The sequence below is a fragment of the Falco punctatus genome (assembly GCF_963210335.1).
Source record: "Falco punctatus genome assembly, chromosome: 1".
Lineage (NCBI taxonomy): Eukaryota > Metazoa > Chordata > Aves > Falconiformes > Falconidae > Falco > Falco punctatus.
In genome coordinates this window covers 49,738,558-49,752,971 of record NC_137580.1, presented here as the reverse complement: position 1 = coordinate 49,752,971, position 14,414 = coordinate 49,738,558, and the positions used below count along the sequence as shown (strand labels likewise).

The window sequence follows — 14,414 nt, the reverse complement described above, 5'->3', positions numbered from 1 at the left end:
GTAGGAAAGAGATTTCTTTGCATATACCACTTAACAGTGTTAAGGCTGATTTATTAGTATTTTACACCTAAAATAACTTGTATTACAGCAGCACACAACAGTTTGGTTGCACATTTTAGAAAAGTTAAATAGCCTGGGCTGGCAGAGATAAGGACAGATAATTTAGCCCATATTTTCAAAATGTGTTTTGTTTTTCAATGGCAAAACAATTCTTAATATAGACATTAATTTTTGAAATGCTATTTCTACATAGTGAAAACTGAGCTACATCCAATGAAACATTTGGAACAGCAAGAAACTATTATCTGACAAAATAAATATTTCAAATACCAGGTCAAATTCTAAAATGCTTCTTTTCTAAATATAAACCTGCTTTAAATTTTAAACTGACTGACTGCTGGTATGTTGATATAGTAACAACGTAAATTTAGTACTCTGTGACTTCTTCCATATGACTATACTGTTCTATTTCTTTAACAAGTACCAAAACAACGGTATTTTATAGAACTCATTCATATTTGCCACAGGCTTTTAGTTCTGTATTTTTGCATTAGAAAAAATACTGAAGTCTTTTTCCAACACCAGCGGCTAATTGTACTATTACAAAAATGTAACTTGTAAGCAGAGTCTCATCTCTGCAGTAACATTTTTTTCAATACAACTTTCTCTTTTTTCATGTAATGAAAGAGATGTAACAGTGTTTGTCTGCATTAGACTGATCAAGTCTAAACTCAGGGAACAGAGATAATGAAGTAAGGAACTAGTCAGGGCGGGCTTTGCTCATGGTCACACACAGACATTTCTGGACTGCAGCTCAGGTGGGCTGAACAGTCTAGCAGGGGCACAGAGCCTTCTTCCACATAACACAGATGAAGCCGCAGTGACTATAGTCCTCTTTTGCTATAGAGCTAAAGTTACTTGGGAGAAACCTGAGCTTTAATAACACATGACATTAGCTGTAATGAAATTATTTCTGTGGGCACACAGAATATTTCTGGATTCATCTTTGCGTATTTCAAAACTAGACATCTCCAAATCTCATTCCCGATTACACACCTACTCCAGACACCTTGTTCTTAACAACATCAGCAAGAAAAGTCCCACCCTTGGTGTGCTCTGCAGCTAAATTCATATTGAGTAGGTTATTCCACCTTGCAGAAAGTGCTTGTGTATTCCCAATGTGCAGGAAGGCAAGAAGCCTGTGACTAAACCTGCAATTCAGCTCATCCCACGCTGACTTCCCCTAGTTCACCCAGTTAAAATCAGAAACTTCTTCACAAACAATGAACCAATTCATGACTGAACACAGAGGTTCTTGGTCAGATTGAGATTTACACTAATACTACTTCTACATGAAATGATACAGCCGATTTCATGTGTCACACTCAATTACAGATAAGAGATGGCAATTACTGTTATCTACAATGTGAACCAAATGAGTTTTCCTCACAGACCAGTTTTGCTAGAGAAATTATCAGACCAAGAAGCAAAATAATGGAAAAATACAACTTCAAGTGTAGTGTCCCTGTCATTCTGCTGAAAAAAAAACAAAATTACAAATCTGCACATCACAGCAAAACAAATGAGTCTTTCAAGGTTTGCTGCTGTGCAACAGGCATAAAGGGACATTAAAAAAATATTACCTGTTTGTTAATATTGGGAAAATTACAGAAATTATTAATTTTGCCCTACAAACCTGCACACACCAGCTCCGTGTGGCATGAAATGCTAGATACGACAGAGGGAACTGCCTTCAAAGAGTTAGTATTTTCTCCCTTCATGCAGCTGGGTGGAGCCTTGCTCAAGTGAGTTGGGGTCAAGGTTTGTTCCTGGGGCAGTGTAGATTCATACCATCCCTTTCATTAGACAGATACATTAATATCTTGGTCTAGTCTTAAACTATTTTTCCCGTCAGGTGTATATACAATAGATGAAATTCCTATCATTATTAAACCTAATTCACCCAGGAAATACCCGTCCCAAGAGGCATTCCAATTTTGCCTTGACACAGCACCAAGGTTTCAAAGCTATCTTTTATCCAGAAACAAATAAGAGGTTCCAATACAGATCGGGAAGTGGGGGGTGGGGTGGGGGGGAATCCTTGTTTTTAGACAAAATGTTATTCAGAAAGAAAGAAAAAAGGAAATGAAACACAAATGGTGCTTGTCTGAATTTGACCCTGCTGGAGCACCAGTTACTTCATACAGCTGGGGTGGGCTGGTCTGTGCAGCCAACGTCAACACAGATGGAATCCATTGCTGAATTAACCCAGCCCTCCTCTCTGAAATGCGTTTTGCAGTGCTTGCCATCACAAAGTTGAAAAGAATTATAAAAAAGATTAAAAAAAAAATAATTAGGAGAAACAGGAACATCCAACATTAAATACTTTCTGATTAAAGCAAGGATGTTTTAATAGTGAAAGAAAATTCAACTGATTAAATACAAATATCGCAGTCAAATCTGTACCACAAACATCTACATCTTTTGGGAACTATGGAATATGTAAGAGTTTGAGCATCAAGAAATGTAAGAAGTACATCTGAGTATTCTGGTATTACTTACTAATATTTACAATATTTTTTTTTAATGATTGCTAGTTGTATTGTTTGTTTCTTTCAACTTGGCAATTTTTAGTGCAATAATTTTGATGAAGTTACAAATTACAAACTGAAATAATTCTTGATTCAATAACTTTTAATTAGTTTACATGAAAAATAAAAAGGCTGTAAGACCCGCAAAACTATTCACATATTCTATAAAAGGATTAAATCTCAAAAAAACTTAGACCATGTGTAGTTTGAGTGGTAGCAGGAGGAAAGACCTGGCAACCTGCAAAGAAGGCATTAGCACAAATTTCTGCTTTCATACTTTTTTAAGACAGGCAAGAAGGAAGAAAACTAGAGAATGCTGTCTTTCCAGACAAATGGCCTTGCTCAATTACAGGAATAAGAACTGAGTCAGAAAAAGCCCCACAACCATTATTTTTATCTCATTGGAGAGAAAAAAAAAAAAAAAAAAAAAAAAAAAAAAAAAAAAAAGAGACAATGATGAGTGAGATATTGTTGCCCAGAATAATACCAGTAATACTGATGAAGGGCTTTGGCAGGTGCTGGGTCTGAGACCAAATGAGAGATGCTTTATTTGGAACCAAGAGGCGGACAAGGTGATAATTACACTACAGAGCTGAGATCTCTGAAGACAGTGAAGACTGGATTGTGCAAGGGATGCCCAACTCCAGCTTACAGGAGGTTACAAGATGGATTGCTGAGAGAAAGAGACAAGTATCTCCAAATAACAAGCAATATTTACCTACATCGTAAAACTCACTATTCTCCTGGACACTATGAAACAAACTTAGTGGAAATACTGATTTTATGGCATATTAAGGTCTTCCCTTCCACCTGCCTCTCTGTGTTCCAGACAGCACAAATAAACTCTTTCTTTCTTTATTCTAGCAGATAAAGTAATTTTTCTCCCCCTTCTGTGCGAGGGTACCGAGCAGGTAGACAGTAACACTGACTAGCTGATACCTGCTGATGATATGGAATTATATAGCGTGGAAAGCAGTATGAAAGACAGAGGAAAATAAATGTCATCGTTTAGGGGCCTGAGGATATAAAATCACTTTACACCCCAATGAAGACTTACATTCTGTAGGAAATAGAAAGAAACAACTCCCTTTATGCAATGATTTAGGATGTGGAGATTTCCAGCGCCAAGCAGTGGCTGTAGCAGAGGCTGTCAGTACGGCTGTGCGGCAGGCAGAGGCTGCCAGCAATTCCAGGGCCATGCTCGCGTGTGTGTTACTAGATCAACCACCAGTTCGGATCCAGCCGGACTGTGGAGCCAGCTGCTACGTAACCCCTCAACACTGAAAGCAGCAACATGAGACTGGAAAAGTTGGTCACACACAGCATAATAAAGCTATTCAGAAGCCAGCAGGCAAATGTGGGCTGTCAAGAAGGAACCTTGACACATGCACGTGCCATTTGCTTCGCAGCAAGCTCAGACATGACCTCTGTACAGCCCCAGTGCATCCTCAGCCTGAAGGGTGAAGAGTGCTTACATGTTTATGATCCTTTTCCCCACACGTAAAAAACAGATGCCCAGAAAGCACGATGAATCAACAAACTGAGTATCAATACAATTGGCAAAATTACTGACCGCACATTTCATCCAAGCTTCGCTGTACCACTGTAAAGGCTGGAAATTGGGCATTAGTACTGTCCTGGTTTAGGCTGGGACAGAGTTAATTTTATTCCTAATAGCTTGTACAGTGCTGTGTTTCAGATTTAGTACAAGAATTATGTTGATAACACAATGATGTTTTAGTTGTTGCCATGTAGTGCTTACTCTAAATGAAGGACTTTTCAGTTCCCCATGCTCTGCCAGTGAGCAGGCGCACAAGAAGCCGGGAGGGGTCAGAGCCAGGACAGGTGACCCAAACTGGCCAAAGGGATATTCCATACCATAGAGCGCCACGCTCAGTGTAGAAACTGGGGGGAGTAAGCTGTGAGGGGCTGATCTCTGCTCAGGGACTGGCTGGGCATCGGTCAGCAGGTGGTGAGCAACTGCATTGTGCACCGCTTGTTTCTCTTGGGTTTTATTCCTCTCTCTCTCTTTTTCCTTTTCATTAATATTATTAATAGTAATAATTATTATTATTACATTTTACTTTATTTCAGTTATTGAACTGTTCTTATCTCAACCCATGGGTTTTACTGTTTCCCAGTTCTCCTTCCCATCCTACCTGGGGCGGGGGGCAGCACAGTGAGCAGGCAGCTGCATGGTACTTAGTTGCTGGCTAAGGTTAAACCATGACAAGTACTTGCCATGCACTTGGTATGGAAGCTCTGTAGATAAACTCCAAATCGGTAAGGCACTAAAGAGAAATCACCATTTACTGCCAGCAGTTGAGGACCTGGATGGACCTTAGATTTATTCAGGACAAAAGCACTGACCATATGGGATGTTAAGACTATACTGGGCTGTACAGGAGGGATATATTAGCCTGAGTGTAGACAAGCAGAAACTGAGAATTCTTCATTTGACCTCAGCTCTGTACTTTAAGGTTATTAACTTCTCAGCTTGTCAGCTGGACCCTATAAAACCAGGAGCCAAATAATGTGAAAAAACTCTAACAACTTCTCTTTTCAGCTTCTGAGCACCTCTGACAGAAGACAGCATACCAGCCAGCCAGCCACCAAACTCAGCTTTTTGGACAAGAATAACCCTGTCAGTCCCACCTCAAGGTGGGTAACAGCTGCATGACAGGCTGTTGGTACAGTCCCACCCAACCATCCCTGAGTGTACCCATGCAATTCCAGCACACGCCTCTGGGTCACCACTGTTAGCAGGAAAAAAACCAAAAGGAATTGCCCAAGAAATCAACAGCCAGTCAGACATGACTGGAGGCCCAGCAACCCCTGGCAATCCTACAAAGAGCTGAACTGGTAACCCACCAGCTCCCATGGCAGTGCCGAACAGATGGGGGGCCAGCATGAAGCGCTAGTGGAAGTGATTATCAGGTGGAGGATGAGGATAAGCATAAGCAAAGTGCTTCCTTAGGGTGATCCTGAACAGTGACTCCAGCAGGTCTAACACTAAGAACAAAACAAGGTACACGCTTCGCATGCTGTCCTCCAGGGAGTGGAGATGCAGCTGACACAGCCTAAAAGTGTGCCTGCTGACTCAGGGTTGAATATCTAATTAAAGGTATCACTGGAAAAGTGCTTAGTATGTAGAGTATAGTGACTACAAAAAGATCACAGCCTCAGAAAGCACAGCCTGATGATGGGAAAGGGATCTGAACAGACTTGCTTGCATTTAAAGAATGAATCAGGGCATACTATGGCTCCACAGTTTGATCTGAAGATTGTCTGCAGAGCACTGACACAGAAACCTCACCAGGAACTGGGTTACCATCCCAGAAAATGCAACACATCTGACTTCTACTTAGATAACCCAATAACCCCTTTAGCTAAGCAACAGGAAGGTAAAGATGGCAGTGATGAGGACCAAATGGAAACAGTAAGAAACCAACACAGAATACTGACTGAGTATAGCACCCAGCAGTTCTTGCATGTCCTTTACAGCAATGTCAGCCTGCAGCAGAACCCAGGCACAAGCTCAAATCTCTGTTCTTGCCATTGTATTTAATTAATGTCTGAGATATTAAATAAAACTGAAAAGACTGGAGCACAGAATGCACCACTGAAAGGACAGATAGCTGGAGGAAGTTACACCCAAACTCTGTGGAAGACAGGGGTGCAAATAAATTCTAGACTCCATGGAAGTAACCAAAGAGAAAAAAAAAAAGTCAAAAGTGAAAAAGAATAAGGCAGAAACAAACCATGGTATTTCTGCATCATTCAGATTTTATAATAAAAGATTATTACACAGCCATTTGGAAGCATCACTCAGAAAAAACAATAGTTGACTCATATCAAGAAAAGGGTCTGGGTGTACCAAGAAATAATAATAAAAAAAAGGCTAGGCAACACTTTCATGCATATTACAAGAGAAAGATGAACCTGAGTTTTAAGCAGTATGGGGTCCTCAGTCGGTGGTGGTTATTGTAACTGGGCTCAAACTGCGCCTATGTTCCCCAGCAAAGACAAAATCACCTTCCTCTTCCAGGCTCATCCAGGTACACAACGTGACAGTAAGGACAAGACCAGGCAGTACAGTGAACAAAGTGTGCGCAACACCATTTTTGCTGGAACAACAGTCTCTAAGGGCCTGAGCACCACACTGAAAAAAAAAAACAAGAGGAGCCTTGGTACTTACTGCCCTAATTCCTTTCCCATGTGTTTGCACACAGAACTTTAATGAGCAGGGTTAGGAAAGAAAATAGGCAGGTCCCTAACTATGAGCACAGGGAGGGTGTTTTATGGACGTGTACAGCATAGAAACAAGACATGAAACACCTGGGGCCAAAAGTGTGAGCATGTTATGAAAAATGGTGGGACAATATCCTACCAAATCTGTGGCATTAGTAATTTAATAGCTTTCTTATATGAAGGTCAAAGAGAATCAGTAAGCAAAGACAGAAAAGAGGGCATATAGCTTCACTATGATCATAGAAAGAATCTGGTAAAGCAGTTCAATTCTACTTGAAACCTGACCTGAGCTCATCCAGTTTAAATGCAAATTCCAGTTAAAGGCAGTCAGGAACAGCTCATTCTGGAAGCTTGGACATGAAGAAAGCTTTGAAATACGGTGATGTGCATCATTATAAAGGTATACTATAAAAGAACTGAGAAGGAAATTACTTTAAAGCTTTTCTGCGATACCATTTCCAAATGTGAAATAAATCACCAACAATAACGCACCAACCCAACCCAGGAGAAATGGGAATGGCAACTACAGTGTCCTACAGGACATGACCAACACAAAAAAGGAGGCTGCAAACTTTCCTTTAACCTTATTCCTTATGCAATCACATGTGATGACTGAAAGTGTTCCACAACCACAATGTGCTCAGGGGGCCGAGAAGGCCAATAGCATCCTGGTTTGTATCAAAAATAATGCAGCCAGCAGGATTAGGGGTGTGACAGGACTAGGGATGAGCACAGGAACTCCCGGTGCACTTGGCACTGGTGAGGCTGCACCTGGAATCCTGAGGTGCTGGAGCGTGTCCAGAGACAGGCAATGAAGCTGGTGAAGGGCCTGGAGCACAAGTCTTACACGGAGTGGCTGAGGGAACTGGGGGTGTTTAGCCTGGAGAAACGGAGGCTCAGGGGGGGGACCTTACTGTTCCCTACAGCTGCTTGACAGCAGGTTGTGGCAAGGTGGGGGTCGGTCTCCTCTCCCAAGTAACAAGTGACAAGACAAGAGGAAACAGCCTCGGGTTGTACCAGGGGAGGTTTAGATTGGGTGTTCGGAAATACTTCTGCACCAAAAAAGTTATCAAGCATTGGAACAGGCTGCCCAGGGAAGTGGTAGAGTCACCATCCCTGGAGGTATTTAAAAAGATGTGTAGATGTGGTGCTTATGGACATGGTTTAGTGGTGGAGTTGGCAGTGCTGCTTAACAGTTGGACCCAATTATTTTAAGGGTCTTTTTCCAACCTAAATGATTCTGTGTCCAGGACGCTCTGCTGTTCTGGTCACTTGTGATCAAACTAGAACACAAGCCTTACTGCAAGTGCATCACAAAAATACTGATACAGTTCACTAGAATCAAACCATAGCTCAAAATGAAACTGTTAGAGCCTTTCTCATACACAATGGAGGGAAATGAAACCCAAGAGGTGTATGATTGGAATTTCAAAGGATATCTGTGGCACAGGCATGAAAGTGATGGAAAAAAAGCTACTTAAACACAAGGACAAGGGCTGGCAGTGAACACTGGGATGGTGAGACAGCTTTCAAATTGAAATAGTGGGTTAAAGAAACCTGAATGCTAGTAAATAGATTTTGGTATGTTTCTGAAATGGTTAATATTTTATAATTGCCTGCAGTAAGAGTGAGTGAACTTAATAATCAAAAAGGCCCCTTTATTTGTTCCTTCATCATGGAAGAACTTGTTGAGATCTGTTCAAACTGAAGCTATTAGCCAGCTCTAAGTGAAACAACTGCATTTTTGTTGAATTTATTTTTGTGGCTTTTACAAATTTTCTGCAAGGGAAAAACTCCAAGGCTAGTACTATCTCAAGATTATCTTTTACGTAGAACAGAGAGTAACACATTCTTTTCAGCTTTAGAAGAAAAAGCAAGATGAAATAAAGATTCATAAGAACCCACCTGGCATATGAGCCCTTTGCTTTTGTTACAGCACTAGTCTCACTGCACACTTTAGAAGAAGCTTTAAGATTTGCATTTTTTTGGTTGTTGTTGTTGTTCAAAGAATGATTAATGTAACTGCTGATATATCACCTCAAAAATCCTTTTGATTTCGGGATGATTTTTTTTTTCTTCTCCAAGGACACTGTCTCCTTTCAGCATTTTCTAATAAATATCTAAGAGTATACCTGACAGGCAGCCAGATAAAGGGAGGCTGTCAAATCACTTCTCCACAATAGGAAACCCATTTATATGAAACACTCCTACAGAGTGACTGTGTACATTGCAGGAAAGGGTTGGCGGAAGATGACCTATCCTTTTGATTTATATCTACAGGGGTTCTGGCATCTTGCTGGACACTTGTTGCGGTTAAATAATTATTAAATTGACAATATTCCAAGAAAAGCAGCACATATACTCAATTTTACTGTGAAAATCACGCAGAATAGCTGTGTGCTGTTTGTATTTGATTTTGTTGGACTGCACAGTGCACTGAAATCAATAACTGTCAGATGTAATATGACAACCAAATGCTTGGAGGCTAGAAGTATTCTGTCACTGTCATGCTGTGGATGATTTATGCCAGTAATCCTCAGGTGCATCTGAGCAGCAGGACACATTGGATTTTATCTTACTGCCTCGGTGGAAAAGGTACTTCTAGGCAGCTTGGTGACAGTGCAATGATGGGATCCCAGACCCATCATCTAGCACTGCTTCTTGCCTGTCAAGAGCAGGGAAATACTATAAAGGTAGCTGCTGATGTAGAGATGGAGAAGGCAGGCTAAAAGCCACAAGCCCTCACAGTCAGCAGCTTCAAGAGGGGAGAACCAAAACTGTTTCAAACGCAGTGATCTCCTCCTCTGCTGCTGACCCAGGCAAAGCTTCCCTTGCTGCTGGCACTGTGTTCATGCTGGCATATTAACATATTAACACACCCAGGCAACCGGTGTTTCACTTCTGCAGCAGGACTCCAAGTTGCCCTTAAGTCACATCCTCTATCTGTAGCTTTTACTTTGCTGGCCATCTGACGGAGCTGTAGGCACAGGCTGAGGTAAGTGATGATTTGTGCTTTCTAAGCCTGACACAAAATCTGCTAGACCAGATGTAGGCAAGGGAACGCATGCAGAAGAAGTACTAAGAGAGTTCACGCTTAGTGATTTGCTTTGTTCAAATATATGCAAGGTTCAACTTTGTCCCTCAGTTTTAAGACCTTGTCCAAAGCCCACTGAGTCCAGGAAGACTCTCTGGGCTTTAAAATGTTTTAATAACAGGAGACTTAATTTAAACTATTAACAGCATGTCTCTAAATAAAATGCATTTTATATGCTTTGTTCATGGGCTGATGAATAACAAAACTGATACAAGATTTGGCCTGAGCAAATATGCAGGTCTATTTACAGATTTACAAAGGAAACCTTGCACACCACCTGCCCACACATAATTCTGGCTCCTGGCACTACTTTAAGGAGTACTGAATTCCTTCCCACCCACACATCTTTACATAAGTAAAAGCTTAAACATCAATTCAGACTAAACATTTTTGAATGCAGGATCCCTTGAGTGCTGTAACAAGAAACAGTGGTGTAGATGAAACTTTAATTTCCATCATGTGCAATAACTGATGTGCTAAAAACATCGATTTTTAAAACAGTGCATAGTCTATTTAAAGTTATTGATTCCCACTTCCAGTAAATTCCTATGTTCCAGCAGCACGCTGTGTTTCCACTGGAGGCTGAGACCACCACTAGATGTTATCCAGCAAGTGGAAAAAAGGTTTCTGTCCTAAATGGCTGAATGAAAGAGGTGCCATACAACATGACTTCCAACGTGCCATGTGAAGAAGGGCAACCTGGGGCAGAATTTCCTAGCCTCTGGTGGGCCCAGGGGATTTCTTCCACTCGACTGCGAGAGGATGGTCTATGAAAAGTGGCTTGGAAAGGCAGCTTGGTATTTGTGTCACAGAGCAACGGAATTATGTACAGTTTCCATAGATTGGCATAATCAGCTGCAAATTTTTAAGAGTCTATTGATTCAGAGTAGGTTGAAAATCACCATGATTTCCAGTAGGAGCACTACTGGAAGGGAAAATTAGATCTTGGCCACTGTCACTGATGTCCAGCCTGAGGTAAGAAGAAAGATTATATGACAGTCTCCAATCACATGTAGTAATAACGAGGGGCTAACAAAGAGATGCCTAATAGAGAAAGGTTTCCAAAAAGCAGCTAACGATTAATTCCATTAGTCCAACTACAGGAGAAATTTTAAACAGTCAGACTGGGGTCTGAGCTTGCCCCAGTGTTCAAAGGTCAAACAGCTGATTGTTTTGTCCCTCCCTTCTGACTCCACCTGGTCTTTTGCAGGACAGCGGCAGTCTGTCATCTTTTTCACAAATTACGATGTGCTACCATCTTAAAAAAGCACCACATAACCTGTGTTTGGATAATGTAAGACAACGAGAGGCCTGGGACATTTCCTGGCTGATCTCAAAGTGGCAGTGAAACCAGAAAGAGAGGTGAAAACCACCACTGCCTGACAGCAGCAACAGAACCCCAGAAAAACTGGCAAAAATCAGCTTCCGCCACTATGGAAAAACCAGCTCAGCATGGTGACTTCACCCAGATGAAAGTGTCTGCAGTGTTAAGGGCAGGTCAGAGGGGAGGACCATGGCTCCGCTTTGCCAGGCTCAACATGGGATGACCGCGCTCCACACCAGCCAGCTCTAACTGTTTCAACTTCCACGGTAATTCCCACTGTATCTCAGAGAAATATTTTTGTTACTCAAAAATCCAAACTGAACTACTGCAAAAAACAGCGCTGACCTCCTGGACCCAATTCATGCTTCACACTATTTCACTTGCTGCAGCTGTACCAACTTTAAGGGAATTTACACATTAGTGTATGAGACAGGAAAAGTAGGTCAGTTGTCTTTAGAAAAACAGCTTGAATCTTCAAAGCCAATTTATTAAACTGAACCTACATAAATATGAAAGAACGAGGATCTCAATTGGTTTCAGTTTACGAAGCTAGCAACTGAAGTCTACATTTCAAAGGCATGTGCATTTTGCATAATTTTCCTGCCTCTCATCAACCCCTTCCCTTGTAATTTATGCTATGTGCATCTTGAATTAAAGAAAAATAATAATTTTCAGGCACTGTTAACCCTGAAACATATTCTCCAGGTTTCACTGCATATTAGTAAGACCACTTTTGCATCCATCCCAACCTATGTATAATTAATTTACAGCATTCCTTTTAGTTGAACTTTGCTACAGTATATATATCAACTCTGGATATGAATGTTTCTAGCACAAACATTCTCCTCCTACAATGACTTTGGCACATCTCATTACATTAGGTAGAATTAAAATTGAATAAAAAAATAATTCAAAACCCTTTTTCAGGTCACAAACCAAAAGCTGGCAGTGCTTAGGGAGAAACTGTGATTAAGGTATTCTACATAATACATGTTTGATGAGTGGTTTTAGTTTGTTCTGCAGCACACAGCGTTATTCACCATCAAATAATGGGTTATTACAAAAGACTGGCCAAGAGTTTGATCTGATAAATTTGTTCTTAAGTTCATAAGATACTACTGGCTTATATATCTCTTAGAATTGGGCACAAATGCGATATGGAGTAACACAAAAATTAAGCAGAACATCAGCCATGCAGCTGTTTTGCCCCTGTACTGCATCTGTACCTCCTGTTTCAGCCAATGAATGCTCCACGGATTGCCCTTATCACCACGCACAAAATTTTCCACAAGTGAATAAAAAGATGGTTAATTTACCAGTATTAGGGTTAAGACCATGTTTACCTTTCAACACACTATATCATGATCTGTTGACGCTTTTCTAAAAAAATGTTGAAATGTTTTCTTAAAATCTACTGTAAAGTCAGTAACAGAGGAACATTAAAACATGTTTATAGTTTATTCTGCATCAAGACAGCTGCTCCCAACTGGAGGAATTGAATTACAGATCTCAATCGGTATCTTTGTTATTAACACCTCCAAGACCATGCACTTCTACTTGTTCTGCAGGGAATTTCCTACCCAGAGACCAAGCACAGAAGGGCACTAAAAACTTTGTTTAAAAAAAAGGAGGTATTCTTCCTTCATTTTAAAACTCTGCGCCGCCATTTCTCAGCTATCAAGAGGGCATCTTCTCATAAGGCTTGCTCCAGGAAAAGCAGATCATTAAAACTGTAAGAAACTGGGACCTGTGGGCTTGGCCAGGGCAACCTCCAACACAAGGCAAGTCAGCCCTTGAAGTTAATTTTAAGTTGCTCAGCTTTTGCCACTTCAGTTGTGAAAACTGCCAGAGAGTCTGATTCCACAGCCTCTGCAGGTGGCCTTTTCCCAGGCTTATTTCACCAGAACAAATTTTTTGCCTTCTCTTCTGAAAGTTGAACCCGATTCCCTCAACCAGAGTGGAGATGAGAGGAATTATAATTTCCCTGGACCTGTAGGCTCTGGTCCCCTTGTAACCATTTCTGTCAGTGCTTATCACAAGTATTTTCTCTTTTATATATTTACATGTTTAAATTAACACTTACCAGCCACTGCTGAGGTATTTCTGGCAGAGGCATTTGAGGAGGCGCTGGCAAACTGTTGGCGACTTCTTGCTTCTGTACATGTTCTTTTATTTCAAAACCTGTGGAAGAGGAACAGACATCATTTAACACCTTGGTGAGTGCAAATGGGACAGTTTTTCCACATGTGGACACCACATCTTGACTGACACACACCAAAATCTGGCACACAGTGCTGCTCACAGCCTACTTCCCAAGCACAGTTACTGAGGCAGGACTGGAAGAATGCTGGGAATTCAGGAATTTAATCAAGCAGAATAAACACATACTTACTCTATATGATAATGACATATACACTATCTGGATCAACAAATACCAGACATAGAAAAAAAATACAGGAAATCATTCTGAACTGCCTATCCATCTGGAACTGGAAGACTTGAACAGCTAAAATTCAAACATCGTTGCCAGGTGCCTACTATACAGATAAAAGTATATATGGGGGGAAGATACCACACTTGTGAATGTCCCAATGGCACCATACAGTGCATGAAACAAGGTCAGCCTGAGGGCAGTATGTGGCTGGCTGCCTTTACCCGTGGAGACAAACAACAATTGTTCCCATGGCACATTTTGGACAGGCCAGGGCATCACACAGAAACCAAAGCCACCTATTAAGCCAAAAGTGAGGGCAGAAAGAGAGACCTGGCCTGCCTCTCTTCCTGGCAGCGATGGTGACAGCTATTTGCCCAAGCTCACAGCGCCCACGTTCCATGGGCTCCCTGCTGGCAGCACCAACTCCGATCACAGACCCATGGTGCACGTCTGCACAAGGCCTGGGAGATGCTGCGATACCCCAGCCCGGAGCATGCTGCTGCTGGGTGGACATTGCCCCAACCAACCCACCATGAACAGAAACTGCACGCTGACCATGTTTTCCTACCATTTCCCTCTAACATTTCCTTCTTCCTCTCATTTTTTTTTTTTTAAATTAATCCCATAGTTTTCCAGGTGAATTTGAAAAGGGAGAAGGAGCCAAACGTAAAAGCTGCTTTGAGGGTCCTTTGTATCACTATCGCATCTCCCTCCCAGGGG

General features: G+C 41.4%; 1 protein-coding gene across 19 annotated transcripts in view; it reads right to left on the bottom strand.

The window, feature by feature from the left end:
* The window catches only part of AFAP1 (actin filament associated protein 1), a 140,420-nt gene that overhangs the window by 68,536 nt on the left and 57,470 nt on the right, over window positions 1-14,414 (bottom strand). For all 19 annotated transcript variants that reach the window (XM_080373405.1, XM_080373394.1, XM_080373407.1 and 16 more), the window contains exon 3: window positions 13,344-13,441. In XM_080373405.1, coding sequence (XP_080229531.1) covers window positions 13,344-13,441 — 98 coding nt within the window. The remainder of the gene's footprint in view (window positions 1-13,343; window positions 13,442-14,414) is intronic.